This window comes from Stylophora pistillata, chromosome 6, assembly GCF_964205215.1.
Source record: "Stylophora pistillata chromosome 6, jaStyPist1.2, whole genome shotgun sequence".
Taxonomy (NCBI): domain Eukaryota; kingdom Metazoa; phylum Cnidaria; class Anthozoa; order Scleractinia; family Pocilloporidae; genus Stylophora; species Stylophora pistillata.
The window spans coordinates 35,658,158-35,679,429 of NC_142524.1; the positions used below are offsets into that span (position 1 = coordinate 35,658,158).

Genomic DNA, 21,272 nt, shown 5'->3' on the forward strand with positions numbered 1-21,272 from the left:
AGTAATTGAGAAGTTGAAGGAACTTTGAACTTTTTCCTTCACCAGGGTTTTTGTGTCAATATTAATGTAAAAGTATATTCTAGCTGGGTTTTTGAGGTTAATTAAGTTAACTTTATGCAAAATGGAACGAATATTTGTTTTTTATTCAATGTGCTGGGTTTTTTTTTTTATATATTCTGGAAAGAGAAATGGAGATAATCTTTTTCCACTACGAACAAAAGCTACTTGAGGAACTTTTTCTCGCTCGCTTGAAGACTAATCGTGTATCTATATTTTCGTTTAGTCTGAGGCCAAAGCCACGAAGAAGAGATAGTGGATAAAATGTACGAAGTTACCGTATTTTTCAATTTTTTTTGTTTTTCTTTTATGAAGGTAAACTGAGACAAATGGAAGCCATAAGGATATGTAAATTGTGTTTGATCTTTTGTAAGAGGCCAGATATACTTTTCGGAGTAGAAAGATTAATGATGCGCAGAAGTTTTCCGAGAAAGATGCTGACTCAGTTTTTTAGAATGATTTTTATTAAAACTGGACTAGTGAAAGAAGATGAACTATTACACTGTTTGTTACTGTCATGGCTACTACACCGTTATCTCTAAAAGAATTATAGGTCTTCGCAGGATGTTCAGTATGAATGATACTCAGAATAATAAAAGCACTTATAAAACTTGTATGTAACCGTATCGTAAACATTCATGAAAAAGCTCGGGCGGAAGAGCGTTCCATATATTCCGCCTTTGTCGTTAGCAGCTTTCCCGTCCGGAGATACGAGATGTAGGAAGCCTTCATCTGCGGAAGACGTAAGCCATTTTTTACATTTTTCTTGGAGCGAACCTTTCAATACCAAGTGTGTTGTATTTGATATGCGTAAAGGCGGTTAGATTCGATTCACGGCCATAAACCCGCTTGACAGAAACACAACAGTCAAAATTCATCTGAAAATAAGTAGGACAGCTGACAACTGTTTAAGCATGTGTTTTTAGTCTGATTTGAATGAAAAGCGGTCAGGCAACCATGACGCCCGAGAGAGATTACTACTTGCCCTGCTGACAAGATGGTTTACTCATTAAATACATTCAATGAATCGGTTCACTGACAAAAGCGAACGTTTCCACATTTCCCACTCAGAGATGGAGCTCGAATATTCCTCTTACGGATCTGGTGATTAACATAAAGCTCTAAAAGTTTTGACCGCCATCTTTTTTAATAAGCTTAATGGAAATTGTAGAAACGTTTATTTTCGTGAGTTTACCTATTTGCTTTTACTACACAACCTCGTTTTGTATGAGTATGGAAAAAAGAAACTTATCGACATTGATGTAACCCTAAAGAGAAGAGGACTTTCGTTAAGCACAGAAGAACAGCTGTCTCTAAAATTGACTGTTTTTAATTGAGGTCCAGTCTTGAATTTTAATTCAACTCCTTGTGTTGGCAGAAAGAGAAATTTTCTTCTTGGGGCAAAACAATCTTTAAAGTCGAGTTTCCGAGCGAAGCAAACGGAGACAGCCCGAATGCATTTAAGCGAATCCTCTGGGTCGAGAATAAAACATAGGACCGTAAAGCGTGCAAGGGGTATACGGTTTTGATTGGTACATCAATAGGAAGACAACTCCAAGTCACTGGCCGTCAGAATAAAAGTAACATAAATGTAACTTTAAATAGCTTTTATTAAATCTAACACACTCACTGTAGCACAGAAAGAAAAAACAAAAACCTCTAAAAACGCAGTTTATAGCTTTCTAAACTTTCCATCGATATAAAAAACCTTTTTACATTACAGAAGAGAGTACAAAAGTTATTTTGTGTATGCTGCCCCTTTTGTCCCAAGTTTCAGTAGTGCAAGTGGGTAAATTTTACACCTGTCCCATGTATGGTACTTTTCTTCTTATTATGCAAATTCATATTGTTAAAATTCCTTTTTAAGGTTAACAGAACAGAAAAATCGCACATAAACAACGTTTGACGATGATCGTACGTGCTTTAGAATATCCTCTTCTACTGCAAAACGTGACAAATGTCAACGGTTTGCGCTCATTGATAATTATTTATTGATAGGAAGTTTCCAGAGAGCATTTTAATGAGTTCTATATCTCCGTGATCGTTCGAACTCACCTGAACGAGTTAGAAACTAGTAAAATGGAAAACACTGGCAACCTGCTTTATTGGTCCTGTGTGGTTAACTCCGCGTTGAACTCGTTCATATCTTACACAGCCATTGTGATAAACATTTTAACAATCCACGCAATGAGAAAAACGTCGGAATTGCCAAAGACTTTGAAAACATTGCTGCTGAGTCTTGCTGTGTCTGATCTTGGTCTTGGATTGATGCAGCCTCTCCATGTTGTTACGATGGTCTCGTGTACCCCTGAGAAAGCACCTCTCGAAGACACGCAGAATGCACTTTCAAAAATCTTCCAGTTTTTGTATCGTTCCTTTTTATTTGCTTCGTTTCTGGGTGTTTCGGCTCTGATGGCCGACAGATTTTTAGCCGTTCACCTTCATCTTAGATATCGGGAACTAGTGACTTACAAGCGTGTTGTTGCTGTTGTTAAAACATTATGGATTCTTAGTGCTTTGCTACCATTAATGGATTTCCTCCCGCTCGAAATTGTCAAAACAGTTATAGAGGCTGTTACTGGTGTTTGTTGTTTTATTTGCACTACAATTTTTTGTTGTAAAATTCATTTCGCTGTGCGGCGCCACACAAACCATATTCAAGCCCTTCAAACTTTACAAAACAATCAAATGGCGGTGAACTTTGCGAAGACAAGAAAATCGGCTTTGTGTACATTCTACGTGTTTTTGTTTTGTTATTTGCCTCAATATTGTGCGTTTATTGTAGGTTTTTTCATCAATGGACCAAATAGTATGTTTGAAATTTTTTTTATGTACACCGCAACCCTGGTGCATCTTAATTCATCGTTGAACCCTCTAATTTACTGCTGGAACATGAGACACATTCGAAAGTCTATCCTTTGCATATTAAGAAATGTTTTTACTCGTCAAAACTGAACTGCTAGAGCTCTAGCTAAGGATATTGTCAACTTTAAACGTTTTCTGCAAAATCTTTGTTCGTTTATTGTTTCTTTACACACGAAGTTTTTTATATCGATAAAAAGATGAGGAAGGTATAGACTGCCTGGGTTTTTCGAGGTTCTTGAGTTACATCGAGTTTTTCACATTTAGTAAAAGCACAGGCGGCCCAAGCTCTCTGAGAACCACACAAGGAACACAATTTGCATATCGATTTATAAGGATTTGTATGGGATTTTCTACAAGATAGCCATAGAGATAGTTAAAAGTAAAAATATTAAATAAAAATGGCGTACCTTATTGCATACGTGTGTTGCTTGCTCCTGGTGTCGTTATTTTACCGATTTCACTTGATTTCTCTTCTTAAGAAAACCAGGATTAAAAAACCCGATTAAATCAAGTGAAATCGGTAAAATAATGACAGGAGGAGCAAGCAATACAGGTATGGAATAAGGTAAGCCATTTTTATTTAATATTTTCACTTTTAACTATCTGTATGGCTATCTTGTAGAAAATCCCATACAAATCCTTTTAAATCGATATGCAAATTGTGTTCCTTGTGTGGTTCTCAAAGAGAGCTTGGGCTGCCTGTGGTAAAAGTTATGTTTTAGTCCAGACCCGGGAAACTCTGCAAAACGCATTTGCTCTTCGTAGTGACTTTTAGAGACAGCTGATCTTCCGAGCTTTATTAAAATGCATTTGTTTAAGTCCTTTCTCCTCAGTTTGGGTTAAATTAGAGTAAAGCAGAGTTTTTTATATGTCCATAGAAAACGAGGCTGTGTAGTAAAGGTAACTCGGTCCACTGATGAAATCAAACGTTAACAAATTTCTACTCAGAAATCGAGCTGGAATATCCTTCTCATTGAACTGGTAATTGGCATACAGGTATACAAGTCTTTGACCGCTATTGTCTCTTGAAAAGCAAAATATATGTATGCAATCTTCGGGTTAAAGGAGGAAGCTCTGATGAGTTTGCCAGAGTAAGGTTATTTTTATTCGTTCCGACGAAGGACTAACGCTCGAAACGTCAGCTTTTGTAATCGTTACGGTGGCCAATTTACCATTTCAACTTTGTTGATATATCCAAATGATAAGGTTATTTTGAGTTGAAGTCGAAGTCTTAATGAAAATTTTGTTACGTTTCAAGTAAGGGGGGAAACCGGTAGATGACATAAGTCTACGCGTATTTATTCATCGCTCGCGAAAAGAGGTAAAACATTTGAAGAAGTTTAACATCTCACTCGAGATGGCAGATGGCAACGGTTTCTTCTCGCTGGTGTTAGTCCTTTTTTATTGACAGGAACCTGTCGAAAGCATTTTGATAAACAGGTTTAACTTAAGACGCAAGAGTTCTAGTTCTCTGGGGTACAAACTCATCTTTACGAGTAATAAATAAGCTAAGCTCTTTGAAAATCGGAAACACTGAAAACTCGCTCTACTCATGCTGTAAAGTTACTGCTGCATTGAACTCGTTCGATTCTTTCACAGCCATTATGATGAACATTTTAACGTTTTAATGACGAAAGTGGTCATTTCCACATTTTGTAGTAAGAAATGGAGGTCTAATATCCTACTCACTCATCTGGTCTTTGGCAGACAATTAGATTCGGTCCAAATCGAACTTTAAATAAAAATGTCCGGTAATTTTCGTGTAGAGATAGATGTAATTGATATTAATATCATACGTTGTGTATGCTGCCCCTCCAGTCCTAAGCTCCCGAATTTAAAGGTAAAAAAAAAAAATACACTTTTGCTGTTAATAGTACATCGTTGAAACGTCTTCTTATTGTAAAAAAAAAGAAAACATTGTTGCAATCCCTTTCTAAGGCTGACAGCCGCGAAAGAAGAACGGAAATGAAACAGAGGTGAACAACCATAGACGATGAGCGTTCCTGCATTTGAATATCCTCTTTTACTACAAAACGTGGCAGATGGCAATGGTTTCCACTTGATTATTCTTCTGGAGCCTCTCATAAAGCATTCTAATAAAACGGTTTAGCAAAAATTGTAAGAGTTCTTTATCTCCGTGACTCGTAACAAGACAGAGACTGGACTCTGAAAATGGAAAAAGGTGAAAACGCGTACTGTTCGCCCTGTATCGTGAATTCTGCTTTGAACTCGTTCACATCTTACACAGCTGTCATGTTAAACATTTTGACAATCTATGCCTTGAGGAAAACGTCTGAATTACCTGAGACGTTGAAAACATTGCTGCTGAGTCTTGCTGTGTCTGATCTTGGTGTTGGACCGGTGCAGCCTCTGTATATCGTATTGATGGTCTCTTGCGACCCAGGACCACAATTTTCCTTTGGAGCACCAAAGGCACTTTCAAAGATCACCGATTTCTTTTTCAATTTTCTTCGCTGGGGCATCATTTTTGGGTGTTGCAGTATGGGCAACCGTCACCACCAAAAAATACAAGGATGTCAAATAGATCAGTAAATTTTAAGAATCAGCTGCAGGATAACATAGCTAATAAAGGAATGGCATGGCCAAATTATAGACAGTTTACCCAAATGATAAACGGTCTAGTTGCCCATGTCAAGTTGGAACATGAAATTGTGAAATGGACCAGCTAAATTGCGAATAGCCTAGCACTCACTTGCAATACAGTACACAAACGGTGTAGCGTTGCGTCAAATTACTCAGGGTAATATCGAGTAGCACAGCGTACGCACAAACGGTGTAGCGTTGCGTGAAATGGCTCAGCGTAATGTCGAATGGTACAGGGTACATACAAACAGTGTAGCTTTGCGTGAAAAGGCCTGGCGTAATGTGGAATGGTACAGCGTACACACAAATGGTGTAGCGTTGCGTGAAATGACTCAGCGTTATGTCGAATGGTATAGCGTACATACAAACAGTGTAGCTTTGCGTGAAAAGGCTCAGCGTAATGTGGAATGGTACAGCGTACACACAAATGGTGTAGCGTTGTGTGAAGTGGCTCAGCATTATTTAGAATGGTACAGCGTACATACAAACAGCGTAGCGTTGCGTGAAATGGCTCAGCGTAATGTCAAATGGTACAGCGTACATACAAATGGTGTAGCGTTGCGTGAAATGGCTCAGCGTAATGTAGAACGGTACAGCGCACATACAAACAGTGTAGCGTTGCATGAAATGGCTCAGCGTAATGTCGAATGGTACAGGGTACACACAAATGGTGTAGCGTTACGTCGAATAGTTCTGCAGAATATCAGACACTCTAGCTGAACATTGAATTGCTTAACATTACATGAAATATTCCGATGGGAATATTTCATGTAATGTTAAGGAAACCTAGACTGTCTATAATTTGGCCATTCGATTCCTTTATTACTGATCTATTTGACATCCTTGTGTTTTTGGTGGTGACGGCAGCCCATATTACAGCTCTGAGTGCAGACAGATTTTCAGCCGTTCATCTTCATCTCAGATATCGGGAACTTGTGACTCACAAGCATATTGTTGCTGCGGTTTCAACAGAATAGATGCTTACATACGTTGCTTTCATTAACGGGGTTGATCCCGATCAAAATTGCTGGAATTATTATAATAGCTGTTACATGTGACTGTATTTTTATTTACACTGCAGTTTTTTTATTGTAGAATTTATTTCGCTGTACGGCGCCACGCGACCCGTATTTAAGCCCTTCAAGTCCATCAGGTGTCTCATTATGGTGAAATGGCAGTGAACTTTGTGAAGATAAAGAAATCAGCCCTATGTACATTCTACATGTACCTCGTGTTTTTATTTTGTTATTTACCTTGGCACTGTGCGTTTGTTGTAAGATCTTTTATCCATGAACCAAATACTACGTTTTCTGTGTGTCTTTATTGTTCAAAAGATAAAATTACATATCTTATGTTTTGGAATTTTCATCAGTACACTAAAACCCTGGTGTATCTAAATTCATCATTAAACCGTTCTGTTTACAGCTGGGGTATGAGACACAATGGACAAAGTATCATTTGCATACTGCGAAGAGCGTGGTGTTTTTTCAGTGAACTGCTCTTGTTTTGTCTTTAACTTATGTCATCGGCCAGTGGTCCTCGTTACTCGAAAATTACGCGCAATTGCGCAGAAACGTCGATTTTAACTACGAAAACCTTAATCTTGTTTCGTTGTCCATGTTTCATCCACCAACCCGGGGATCGCATACATATTTCTTGCTTTCAACAAACGATAGTGGTCAAAGACTTATCTACTTAGTTATATGTCTATTAGCAGATGGATTTCAGTGAACATTACATTACACTTAGTGTAGGCTGTCTTTAAGTTCCATTAAGTTAAATGGAAAATTTTCACACTTATGTTATTTAAAGTAGTTAGCTAATTCCCTTTGAAACGTCCTCTTATCGTGCACATCCCTTTCTATGGTTGATAGCCGAGAAAGGAGAACGGAAAACACGGACATGAAGAACTTTTGACGATGATCGTTCGTGCTTTCAAATATACTGTTTCACTGTAAAACTTGACAGATGGTGACGGTTTCCATTTATTAATTCTTGTTTAGTGACAGGAACTTACCAGAAAGCATTAGCATTTTTAGCCGTTCATCTTCATCTCAGATATCAGGAACTTGTGACTCCCAAGCGTATTGTTGCTGTGGTTATAACAGTATTTCGATTTCGGCTGTTGTTTTAATTGCACTACAATTTTTTATCATAGGATTTATTTCGCTGTGCGGCGCCACCCAAACTTAATTCAAGCCCTTCAGGTCCATCAAGTTTCACAAAACAATGAAATGGCGGTGAACTGTACTGAAATGTACTGGTGAAAAATGAGACACATTTGGCAATCCATCATTTGCATGCTGCGAAATGTGATCATTCGTCAGAACTGAACTGTCAAAACTTAAGATGATATTATTGTAGACTTTAAACGTGCTTTCTGCCAAATGTTTGTTTGTGCTTTGTTTTTTATGTCCAAAGTTTTTCATAGAAATGAAGAGCAGAGGAGCTTATAAACTGTCTGCGTGTTTTCGAGGTTCTTGTTTCTCTCTCTGTTACGGAGAGTTTTCTAGATGAAATTAAAGCTGTGAAAAATAGACTTTACATTTATTTTACTTTCATTCTGTTGGAAGGAGACACATTCAGTTCTTCCCTTCTTATTTGTTTTGCCCTAGAAGAATTTTTTTCTTGAAAACAAAAGGTTTTGGATTAAAATTCAACACCGGACCTCGGTAGAAACAGTCAATTTTAGAGACAGCTGATTTTCTGTACTTAATTAAAATGCATTTTCTTACGTCCCTTTTTTGTTGTGCTAGTTTATTGTAGATGAGGTTTTTTCCCATTTTTATAGATCTCTAGAAGATGAACATTGGTGTTTCTCAATGTCCGCTTCAACAGCGAAAAGTTACTGTTAAAGTTTTTTTGGTTTCGATATTGGGTTTGTCTCGTGTAATTGTCTAAACGTAGGTCTTGTCGCTTTTAACAGAGTAAACAAATTAAAGTTTTTGTCGATGGAACTTGAGCATTCGCGCCAAAGAGGAGTTATTATGTTTAATATGTTGTTCTCTTAATAGCTTCGTTTCAGTTATTCGCTACAGCTGTCATTCTAGACTGCCATAACACGCGGAATTTTCGAATATAAAGAGGTGTTATTTTTTTCTTTTCCAAAATTCCGCTTACTGAAAGTGACACGCCGCCGCCTCCTAAGGACAACCTCTATCTTTCTGACGAAAGCGAACATTTTACCAATTCTAAGTCTAAAGGTCGGCACACACGAGGGGACTAGTCCCTGCGACTAGTCCCTGCGACTAGTCCCTGCGACTAGTCCCAGCGACCAGTTTCATGCAACTAGTCCCTTCGTGTGAACTACACATTACTGTGGTCGCAGGGACCAAATTTAGTCCCTGCGACTGGTCGCACGAATTCAAACTGGTTGGAATTCCTGCGACCAGTCGCAGGGACTTGTCGCATGAAACATATGTTGGTCCCTTCGTGTGAACTGTTTGTGCGACCAGTCCCTGCGACTAAACGGTAAATAAGCCAATCATGGGTCAGTATAATCCGTGACTTCCGGTATTTGTAAACATTGCAGTTTCTATGAATTTTCCCTGAATTCTAGATTTCTACAACTGAGGAATAAAAAACTATTTCTAGTTTTGTAAACATATACAGATGTCTTGGAGCCGTTTTGATGGAATTTTTACCCTATTTGACTCTGTCTGTTAAAAATAAAATAAAAAAAAAAACAAAAACGGAACACGTAAAAGCATGAATAATCCGACTGAATAAGTGTAGTTCATTTGTGTTGATGTTTAATAGTGGTACAATGAAAAGTTACCAAATTTTCATTGTTTTCGTGTAACGCCCCAGACTAAGGAATATCTTTTGCCTCTTAATTTCCCCATGTTCTTGTGCAATTGAGTGCCTTCGTGTGGACGCCTTAAGGGACTAGTCCCTGCTATCGCTCCCCTCGTGTAAATCCTTCAAAGACTTGTCGCCGGGACTTGTCGCACGGACTAGTCGCAGGGACATGACCCCTCGTGTGTGCCGACCTTAGCTTTTACCAAGTCTGATGACAAATTTTTTCTCGGATATGAGATCGATTTCTCTGATTACTGATATGTGAATTGACACATAATTTATATACTTTCGATGTGTGTTAAATGGGAAAACGTGAAATGAATTGGCGAACGTTGTTTCGGCGGCTTAAACATCGACCATATGGGCCACAAATACATAACAGGAAATTAGCTATTTATCAGTACAGTGAATAACGTCGGAAGAACAGAGATAAAAAAAAGCACTTCAGCATGGGCACGCGTGTCTTTCGATTTCCTCGTTGGCACCGGACAAGGCTGTCAAATGCATCAACTTATTTATAAGTCTCTGGTTTCCAACTATTTATTAATCCTGGCTTTTGCCAGAGTTTATCATGAGGCTTTTCGAAGTAACTCTCCATTAATTCACGATGAAGCATGTTTGTCTCATGAAATCCATTTCTTCTGAGCGTACTTCGTGAACTTGCTGACAAATCAGCCTCCTGACTACCAGATATAGAATGGGGAATAGCGAAAGCCCGTATTACTCATCTTGTGTCACTAATTCCGTGTTGAACTCCTTCTTTTGCTACACATCCATTATGATGAACATTTTGACGATCCACGCGATGAGGAAAACGTCAGGATTGCCAAAGACTTTGAAAACATTCCTACTGAGTCTCGCTGTTTCTGATCTTGGTGTTGGTTTGCTGGTGAAACCTGTTTATGTTGCAAGGCTGATTGCTTGCGCTACTAGTGGAAACTATATCTACCACGAGATAAATATATTTACCTACATCACTGGCTTTTTTTCGAGTTTATTCTTGTGTGCGTCACTTTTCGGTGTTACTGCTCTGAGCACAGACAGATTTCTGGCCATTCACCTTCATCTCAGATATCAAGAACTTGTGACTCACAAGCGTGTTGTTGCTGCGGTGTTGATGATATGGACGTTTAGTTTCTTGTTTTCATTGCTGTTAATGCTGGATTTTTTCTGGCTCAAATACGCTGGAAGAATCGTAGTCACTGTTATTTTTTGTTGTTGTATTATTTTTACAACAATCATTTATTTTAAAATATATTTAGCGGTGAGGCGCCACAGAAACGTAATCCAAGTGTTGCAACTAACACACGGGGGTGGAACGACAATGAACGCCGCCAGGTTGAGGAGGTCGGCTAGCAGAACCTTCTACATATACCTCGTGTTTTTGTTGTGTTATTTACCCTGGTACTGTGTCTATATTTGGGGTTTTTCTGCCGTTAAACAAACCACCAGATTTCGTACTAGTGTTATTTATACGTTAACGCTTTTGTTTTTCAATTCGTCTCTAAACCCTGTGGTATACTGCTGGAAAATGAGACACATTCGGCAATCTATCATTTGCATTCTTCAAAATATATTTCTTCGTTAAAACTGAAGAAACTTTTAAGGTAGCTATATAACAACCGAGCACTTCGGAGGCAATCTTCAAGTATTATGAATAGTTCGCAACGAAAGTAAACGAATGTGTTTCGCACAGTCGAGAAATTGTGAGTCACTGTAGTTTGCTTACAGGTCATATGTAAATGTAGACCTATATTTGTATTCAATTTGTCAGCTTAGACAGCTTAAGTTAATTGAAGTTATAACATGCAGATGTAATGTTTTTCTACCTCTTTTTCGTCGGAAGCAAAGGGTAATTTTCTTGTTACATGTATTGGTTTTAAAACAGAAGTACGAATACTACATTAGAGACTCCTAGTCGCTTATGTTACAGGAACCGGAGTTGAGCGTCGGCCTGATGGGCCACGTGGCTCATAAACAGACTATGAATGCTATATACTCAGATCTACTAGCTTTGTTTATAAAAACATAGATTACCGTAATGATGTCTTTAGCAGGCTTGAATACAAAAGTAAAAACTTGTTATGATAATCAAGAAAACTGAATGGAATGGACTATAAACCTAAACATTAGATTGAAACCGATAAGCGGAATCGTCTAAACAACAACAACAAAAACAATAACAAAGAGAAATTTCGCAACGAGTGAGACGCCCAAAATAAGCCCACGCCGAGTGAGGGAAAGATGGAATGTCGAGGAAAAGGTACGTTTTACTTTAGATGTTCTCTCACATTTAGAACTTTAAGCCTCTCCTCAAACAGCCAAAAACAACTCCCTTACCTTCTCACCTTCATAATCAGTTATGTAAATTTATTTTGTGTTGTATTTAAAAGCCTTTTGATGTTTAAAGCTGTCTCTTGAAGCGAGGTTTTTTAAGAGGGCTAGAGTTTCAGGGCTTTCTCAGTAGAGGATCTCCTCACGGAATTGATTATATGCCGAAGCATCCTTTAATCGACATTAAAAATCATGATCCTCTAAAGAATTTTCTGGTTTTAAGAAATTTATCAGGTAATCCGAAAATATTCGAGAGCTCAAAATAAAAACCTGTTTCACCTAACGGTGGTCTCTTTTGTTTCCCTCCGCACCAATGTTTCGGTCATGTTTGTTTGTTTGTTTGTTTTTTTTGTCAATCGTTTCGCTTTTTCGGTCGTTTTGTTTCAGTGGTTTCGCCACTAAATTTTCTCCGATTCTTATTGGTTTAAATTGATCACGTGACGCGATAATGTTCATCTGTGGAGAGATACTATCAGCCCATAGTGCACTCTATTGTTTAATTAGATTTGCAGTGATGGAGCCAATCAGATTGTAGCGCTTGTGTTGGTGCGCTGGTCAGTAGCTAAAGCTAGATGTTGCGTCAGCCCTCAAGTTATATGCTCTGACGAACTGTTAACGCGAGATGTTCCATTTTTTTTAGTCGCAGTTTATTTACCTTTATCAACAATGAACATTTAATAATCGTGGCGTGTCGTCTCGCTCTACAGTTTATCATTGTTACTTTAGTTTCAACTGACATTTTGTACAACACGGAGATATTGAATAATCAAAGTACGTGGGGTTTTTCCATTTCTTGTGCAAAACTAGAATTTTGAGATGATAAAGACAATTTCATGATGGAATATAATACGATTTTTTTTTTTATTGGCTGCGTTTTTTTTTTTAATTCAGGGACGCATGGTGTTCCTAATATCATTTTTTTTTTTTTTTTTTTAATGCTTATGTACAAAAGGGAGGACTAACACAGGTTTTAATTCTAAATTGTTGACATGACGGCGATGGCACATTTTGTTGTTGTCATTGATTACGAATGATGCGTTTTCCGACCTCTTATGTCAAGATTAATTAAGACTTCATTTCCAATGAGTTCCTGTGAATATTTTCATAAAAGAAATGAGAATCTGTTTTATCACTTTCACCCAATGACAATAATTTTAACGTCAGGATCTCATCTTTTTGTGTATTTTTCTGTGGAAACATGGAGGCGGGAGTGCATTTTCCGGCTTTTCGTAACTCAAAGGAAATATTTGCAAAGTAGCGATGATCTTTGCCTGTTGACGACGTTCATTGTCTTTTTTATTGGATCGCTAACGAACGTTTTAGGAAGGACAGCGCTTGCGGGTAACACCGGTGTCATCAAACGGAAATGGAAACGTAAAACCGTTGACCAACCAAATATTGACACGGAATAAGGAGATGAAGCCATTTTTTTTCTAAATTTAAGAGTAAGGGCTGAGTATTTTCTTCTAGTTGCCGACCAGCAAACTAAATGAAAGCTCGAAATATCCCAGGTCTGAATTTGGACAAAAAAATATTGCTATCTCGACGTATTTATTTATTTATGTATTTATTCATTTGTTCTTAGTGATGAAATTTTGTGGGCCGAGGCCAGGAACGTGTTCGATAATTGAGTCAGTTTGCTAGACATAACGTCTCGTAGTCACGTTCGACGCACTAAAAACTACTATAAAACGAATACAAGAATTGTAAAAACGTGTAAAATGGTATATAAAAAGTCACTTGTAAAAATGTAGCGGAATTCCAAATCGATTTCGATCAATTACGATCCTCATCAGTAGTACTCCGCCATGTTTAAAATACTCATAAATAATTGTTCATATAAGTGACTCTGAAATGTCCACACTTCTTCCAGGCTTCATGTAAGCGGTCATGATGTATCAATCACAGCTCGTGGGATTTGAAAAAAGTTCCATTCGTTCTTGGAGTTCATAAGCGAGTCTTCGTTCACATTATTTATCCTCACTCCTTCAGTTATTTGTCTCAGCATCGCGTCATTGTGATAAACCCCCGTCACATCCATTCGGAACTGCTTTACCTCTCTATTGTGTTTCTCTTTACAGTGTTTCCACAATGCAGATCGTTCTTCCTTATTGTTAAGTGATTTCGTATGCTCTTTCCCTCTGGTATACGCGCTCCTGGTATACCCCTCTAAACACCAGGACGGAAAGCTACCTATCCTTGACTTGAAGGTGTGGATGGAAACAAAAGGGGAAGAGACAGACAGGCAGGACGAGAAAGCCTCAGCCTCAGTGATCATGTATGAGTTTTATTCCAAGAGCATGGCTTCTAAGACAGTCATACATGCTAGGTCTGCCGTAAGCTGGAGTACAAAGAGAACAGTCCTGACCCAAGAAGTCCTTCGGGTCTTACTTAACTGTAGCAGATTGTTACCATGGGAACGAGTAGTAGAGAATGTTAACGAGATGGTCCTGAGAATGCAATACTCGGGGTACAGCAAGAAATTCAGATATGAGGTTGTAGATTCGGCCCTCAAAGCTTTTAGAGCGAGACAAAGAGCTGAGCGAAAAGGAGAAAGACCGTTACATCGACCCAAGGAGTGGAGAAAGGTGGAACGAGAAAAGGAAAAGAGCGAAAGGAAATCCAACTGGTACAAACGCGGCGGGAATGAATCAGTAATTTTTGTACCAGCTACGCCCAACTCACGGTTACGGAAGGAATACCAGACAGAAATAAAGCAGCAAGGTTTCAATATTAAAGTGGTGGAGAAAGCCGGAATCGCCATTAAACGACTACTCCAAAAGTCCGACCCATTTAAACCGCGACAGTGTGGACGAGAAGACTGCCCAGTGTGTAGCACAGGTGGAAAAGGACCGTGTGATAGAGAAAGTGTGACGTATGAGATTAAGTGTATCCAGTGTAACAGCGTATACGTAGGGGAAACAGCCAGGAGCGCGTATACCAGAGGGAAAGAGCATACGAAATCACTTAACAATAAGGAAGAACGATCTGCATTGTGGAAACACTGTAAAGAGAAACACAATAGAGAGGTAAAGCAGTTCCGAATGGATGTGACGGGGGTTTATCACAATGACGCGATGCTGAGACAAATAACTGAAGGAGTGAGGATAAATAATGTGAACGAAGACTCGCTTATGAACTCCAAGAACGAATGGAACTTTTTTCAAATCCCACGAGCTGTGATTGATACATCATGACCGCTTACATGAAGCCTGGAAGAAGTGTGGACATTTCAGAGTCACTTATATGAACAATTATTTATGAGTATTTTAAACATGGCGGAGTACTACTGATGAGGATCGTAATTGATCGAAATCGATTTGGAATTCCGCTACATTTTTACAAGTGACTTTTTATATACCATTTTACACGTTTTTACAATTCTTGTATTCGTTTTATAGTAGTTTTTAGTGCGTCGAACGTGACTACGAGACGTTATGTCTAGCAAACTGACTCAACATTTGTTCTTACCAACTTAAACAATTGTTAACTTCGTCAAAAGCGAAATTCAATAAGTAATAAAGATGAGATTACGTTTTGATCTTTTTTACGTTGCATTCATTAGTCCATGACAGTTACCCGCAGTTTGTTTACTTTCGCTGAGAAAGTAGACTTTATAAAGTGGTTCATGCAATTCGAGAGTTAGAGTCTCCTTGAAGATCGGAGTCTATGAAGCGCACAGTCTCACTGGTTTTATCATCAGAACGCCCGACCTCAACTTAAGTCACAGTTCTACAATGGCAGATACAAAAGAACAGTTTTATTCGCCTCTCATAGTTAACGCTGTATTGAACGTTGTCTCCTCTTTCGCAGCTGTAACGTTGAACATTTTAACAATCCATGCGATGAGGAAAACTTCGTCCTTACCAGAGACTTTGAAAATATTACTGTTAAGTCTTACTGTTTCTGATCTTGGTGTTGGCTTGTTGGTGCAGCCGTTTTACGTTGAAGAGCTACTTGCGCTTTTGCTGCAAAACGATCTTACGTTCAGTGTGCGGAAATCTATGGATTTTATAGTTAGATTGATTTTGTATGCTTCTTTGTTCAGTGTAACTGCTGTAGGTGTAGACAGGTTCCTGGCCGTCCATCTTCATCTGAGATATCAGGAACTTGTAACTCACAAACGAATCGTTGCAGGTGTCTTGCTGATATGGGTGTTCAGTGCATTGCTTTCAGTGATGAGGATCATTTGGGTGCACATGGGAATCGTGGTCGGTTTCATTTTGGGTTTTGCTTTGTTTCTCTGACTGTGGCGTATTGCAGAATTTATTTCGTGGTAAAAAAAATTAATGAATAGAAGTCAACACTGGAACTTGCATTCGTTTTTAATCACAAATGCCGCGGTTGTAGTCAATTTTCGAAATAGGTTATTTTCTGAGCTTCATTTAAATGTTTTTTCCAGAAGGAAGGTGTTTCATTTTCATTTTTATGGAAAACGAAGCCTGGTAAACTTGGAATCGTTAATCATTTCTGAAGAAATGCCTGATACTCTCAAGAAGTTTGAAAATACACTCAGTAAGTATGCGATTATTCTGTTGGATTATGAAACGAGAAATAAACTCGATCAAGACGGTCATTCAGGTTAATGGTGACGATATAATTTAAGGCACGTGGAATTTTCGATTTAGGTAAACCGACAGATGGTACCATTCTGTAGAAATTAACTCATTAGTCCTGGAAAGAACTAGGTAAAGGTTGGAGGCCACTCCTGAATTACCGTTGGCCTCTTTTTCAAAACGAGGCCTGATGCTTGACCATTCTTGGGAAAATGAGCTTAATTTGCATGTCGATGAGAACTTATCATCATACGTAAGGATGAGTACCACGACTCACTTTGTAAAAGAGGCCTAAGGTAATTCGGAAATGGGCGATTTAAACAAGGTAAACATGCCGTACAAGAGCAAACTATGTCATGCGGAAAAGAGTGTCAGCGAATATTAAATTACACCTTTGAAAGCTGCTTCTCCTATCTTAAGATGCAATGTTGCAAGTTAAGAAAGTTTTAGAGCTATGCTGTTTTTCGTACATTGCTAATCCTAGCCTTTTTCTTCTGCACATTCGTGATGTTACAACACCGTTTTGAAGTGTGAGCTTTGAAACAACGAAATGAGTAAATAAACAGTCCAAGACTGCACGTGGTTACTGATATTGCACCATTGTTATAGGATTTAAAACAGCTAGAGGTTGTATAATGACGCTAGAAGGTAGTGTTGCAGAATATTTCTCTCACATGCAAGACAGAAAACCTGACGCATGCCACATATTTAGGAGTACCCTGTTCCACAAGAGAAAGGTGGTTCAAGAATATAGTGACTAATTGACATTCAACCAATAATTAAATGGTAACAAATAATCATGTTAACTATACCACTACTACTACCACTACCACTACCACTACCACTACCACTACCGCTACCGCTACTACTACTGCAACTACTACTACTAATAATAATGATATTAGATGTTTTATTACATTTAAGCGTTTCGATAGTGACGCCTGGAACCTTTAGTGTTTTGACTGAGGTTTTTGTTACATAGCAATTAAGTTTAAGACTTTTATTACTAGGGTTTCATAATTAGGAATTGCTATAGGAATTTTAATTGTAAGGACTCTGGTCGTTGCATTGATTGGTGACGGCTTGCCGCCCAATCATTGTTTAGGATATCTGGGCATCCAGAAGTTTTTACTGCCATCATCATAATAATAATAATAATAATAATAATAGTAATAATAATAATAGTAATAATAATAATAATAATAGTAGTAATAATAATAACAACAACAACAGTAATAATAAAGATATTTAATAGGGGCTAGCTCAAGAAATGTATTTACATTCGGCAAAACTAAACTGTAAATGGCAGTGACAGAGAATGTGAATATCTCCTATTGGTTTGTAAGCTATGGCCGCTATGGCGTTCATTGAGTCTTTTGTTATAGGACATATATAAGTTTTGATGTTTGTAATTTAATCATCTTAGCTCTCGAACTTTTCAAGTTTTACGGTATTTTTTTCTTGCATTTAATTTAGGCTGTTTTACCTCTAGCCTTCTTTGTTACTTTTATTCCATTTTTGTGAGACCTTTGTTTCATACAGCAAGGCACTCCGCGTTTTAGGATATTCTGTCATTCAGTGTTTAAAGTGCATAGGACGCGAAATTTTTTTCTCTTGTTTCTTGTAGTTGGATATCTATAGGAAACATTTCGTAGCCTTAAAAGTGCTGGAAAAGTCTAAAAAGTATTTTTTTTTTTTTTGCTTCCAAAATACGCGGAATTTGCCTTCAAATTTGTCCCGGTCATCGCGCGGCCAAAGTCGCACGTGATATCATAACGTGACGTCACATTGTGTACCTCAGTGCAACATCAAATATGACATTCTCGCCTACAAAACGTTACTGACTCATTTTCATGCACTCCAGTTCGTTGCCAGTATGTCCTCCCATTCTGATCGCGAATTAAAAGAGCAACTTGTAAGAGCACGGTCCTGTTTGTCAGAGCACTGTAATCTTCGTGTTGCGCGATGCAGCTTATGATTTCGATGGAACCATCGAAAACTAACTGTCTTCTGGCATTTGTGACCTCGCAGCAACAACGGAATGCTAGTGAGTCTGCCAAGGTTTCGTCACGGCACTGTTTACATTTGCACCTAAGGTAAGGTAGAGCTATGATTACACTACAGTTTCGCTGTTTTATAATATTCACAAAAAGCCATGATAAACATGATTCACTAACCATTCGCTGACTGCAACGCGACGTTCAAATCTTGCCTCCGAAACTGAAGGCGTCAGTCCATCAAGGTCAGCATCTTCGCTTTCTTCGTCTTGTTCGCCATCGCTTGCGAGCGGTTCGTCTCGGTATGGTGCGTGCTCTCCTGTAACTACTTCTACTTCATCTCCACATTCTTCGAAGTCAATGGACCTTTCAGAAGAGTCGGACTCAAAGGAATCATTAGAATCACTGGACATCTTTGCCTTTCAATGCACTATCTATCTACTACGAAGTACTGTCTCTTGGCGACAACAGACCTGCGCGGCAAAGGTACACAATGTGACGTCACGAATAACTTCGACGGCGATAAACTAGGTCCCAGTTTCCGGGACAAATTTGAAGGAAAATTGCGCGTTTTTCCATAGCAAAAAAGTGCTTTGTACATTTTTAAAGCTTCGAAACGTTTTCTATAAATATCCAACTTCAAGAAACAAGAGAAAAAAATCTCGTGTAATGTGCACTTTAAGGATATTCCGCCAATCCGTCATTCCACCGTTTCATCAGTCCATCGAAGAGGATGACTCTGCTAAACTACGGACCTTGCTCGCTTCGCAAATGTTGTGGCTCTTTTGGGCATCGGTCGCTAATTCAAATGGTAAAATGCTCTCTCTCTCTAAATAACTTTTTTTTTGCTCAAAGTTTCCACGATGTGCAGATCGCACCTATTTAGATATTTCTGTAACGAAGCCACTGTGAAATTATTTCCAAATGTTTATCATCTTTGGTAGTGTTACTGCAAGAACTGAAAAATTACGTCTTCTATCTACTGGTCATAAATCGCGGATTTAAACGTAAAAATATTCTCTCTTCAAAGAAAAAAAAATTTCCTTTAAGTTTGCATGATGCGCCGATCACACCAACAAGAGAATATGTTGATATTCTCTTACACCATTTGTATGCTTGTGCAAGGAAAAGTTTTGGTTTTAATCACGCGCCATCCCGAAATGATTGTGAATCGTCTTTTATAGTGTCACGGGAAGAACTTAAAAAATGACATCTTGGGGTTTTTTCATGCACAAAAGTATTTATTTCAAAGGCATTCTTCTCACTTTAGTGTATGCTGCGCCCAATTATCTCTAGTGCGAATGTCGATCTTCGAAGATACTCCGAAATAAACAAGAAGTGACATCGGGTCAAAATCGGGTGAAGTTCGGCTTTAATGCTTACCATCACTCATTTCGAAAAAATACGCAGCTGCGCTTCCTATAGGAGGCAGTAGTTACAAAAACCAGGACAAACATGCTAAGTCTAGACGATGATCATCCTTGCTTTCGATGTCCTCTTGTATAAATACCACGGGACAGATAGTAACAGCTTCCACATATATGTTATCAAAGTCATTGAGAAGTCATTGACAGTAGGCCTAACTTGTCAGAAGAGGTCCAATCATCCACGGCATACAAGCTCGTCTGAACGAGTCAGGGATTAGTCTAGTGAGATCATGGTCAAGGTTCAACTCTCGACCCATTCGTCTTGTATCTCTAATGCTGTTCTTAACTTGTTCTTTTCCTACACAGCCATTATGTTGAACATTTTGGCAATCCATGCGATGAGGAAGACGCGGGCATTGCAAAAGATTTTGAAAACATTGATGCTGAATCTTGCCGTTTCTGATCTGTGCGTTGGCCTATGCGCGCAACCTATTAATGTCGTACGCCTCCTGGTTATTTTCCGCACTGAAGAACCAACTGCTCTCAAGATTGTCGTTTCCTTTTTGTCTTGTGCCTTTGGTATGCATCATTTTTGAGTATTATGGCCCTGGGTGCCGAGAGATTTGTGGCCATTCATCTTCACCTCAGATATCAGGAACTTGTGACACACAAACGCGTTGTTGCTTTGGCGACAATAGTATGGGCGGTTAGTGCATTGCTTTCATTAATCACGTCTCTCCGGCCGTCAATTGGCAAAAAGATCGTGGCTGTATTTTTTGGTTTTTGTTTTATTTGTAGTTCAATTTTTTATCGTAAAATTTATTCTACTGTGCGGCGACACACAAACCAAATTCAAGCCCTTCAGGTCCACGATGGGGAAATGGCGGTGAACGTTGCAAAGATAAAGAGGTCGGGTTTGTGCACCTGCTATGTGTATGTTGTGTTTTTGTTGTGTTACTTGCCTTATTGGAGTGGACTTGTTGCAGATATATTTATCCGTAAACCAAATAATACGTGTAATAATTTTCTTCGGTATACTCTCACACTGGTGTTTGTTAATTCATTATTAAACCCTGTTGTTTACTGCTTGGTGATGAGGGACATTCGACAATCTATACTTTCTATTCTGCGAAATTTGTTTATTCGTCAAAACTGAACTGATAAAGCTGTAGGCAAGATGGCTGTAAACCATGAAAGAGCATTCTGAAACATTTTTACTTCTCCATTTTTGTTATTAGAAGCAAAAGTTTTAATAATTGAGAAGTTGAAAGAACTTTGAACTTTTTCCTTCACCAGGGTTTTTGTGTCAATATTAATGTGAAACTATATTCTAGCTGGGTTTTGAGGTTAAATAAGTTAACTTTATGCAAAATGGAACGAATATTTGTTTTTTATTCAATGTGCTGGTTTTTTTTTTATATTCTGGAAAGAGAAATCGAGATAATCTTTTTCCACTACGAACAAAAGCTACTTGAGGAAGTTTTTCTCGCTCGCTTGAAGACTAATTGTGTATCTATATTTTCGTTTAGTCTGAGGCCAAAGCCACGAAGAAGAGATAGAGGATAAAATGTACGAAGATACCGTGTTTTTCAATTTTTTTGTTTTCCTTTTATGAAGGTAAACTGAGACATATGGAAGCCATAAGGATATATAAATTTTGTTTGATTTTTTGTAAGAGGCCAGATATACTT

The 21,272-nt window shown here is 38.4% G+C and overlaps 3 protein-coding genes and 1 long non-coding RNA gene across 5 annotated transcripts in view; 3 read left to right on the forward strand and 1 right to left on the reverse strand.

Annotated features, from left to right (window-relative positions):
* LOC111347341 (ribosome quality control complex subunit NEMF) overlaps positions 1–21,272 on the forward strand; it is a 62,378-nt gene that overhangs the window by 18,009 nt on the left and 23,097 nt on the right. The gene's annotated exons all lie outside the window — the stretch shown is intronic.
* On the reverse strand, positions 4,525–6,217 carry LOC148729608 (uncharacterized). The gene is made up of 2 exons (XR_015989101.1): positions 5,225–6,217; positions 4,525–5,015 (listed from the first exon to the last, which is right to left on the reverse strand). It is a non-coding gene; the product is annotated as an uncharacterized LOC148729608 (long non-coding RNA).
* Positions 7,760–11,736, forward strand: LOC148729609 (histamine H2 receptor-like). Its single transcript, XM_088726078.1, has one exon. It carries the CDS (start codon positions 10,025–10,027, stop codon positions 10,913–10,915), a length of 891 nt encoding a protein of 296 aa, XP_088582204.1. The 5' UTR covers positions 7,760–10,024; the 3' UTR covers positions 10,916–11,736.
* Positions 15,352–21,104, forward strand: LOC148729610 (adenosine receptor A2a-like). The gene is made up of 2 exons (XM_088763069.1): positions 15,352–15,888; positions 20,130–21,104. The coding sequence occupies exons 1-2, from the start codon at positions 15,399–15,401 to the stop codon at positions 20,735–20,737; spliced, it is 1,098 nt and encodes a 365-aa protein (XP_088619195.1). The 5' UTR covers positions 15,352–15,398; the 3' UTR covers positions 20,738–21,104.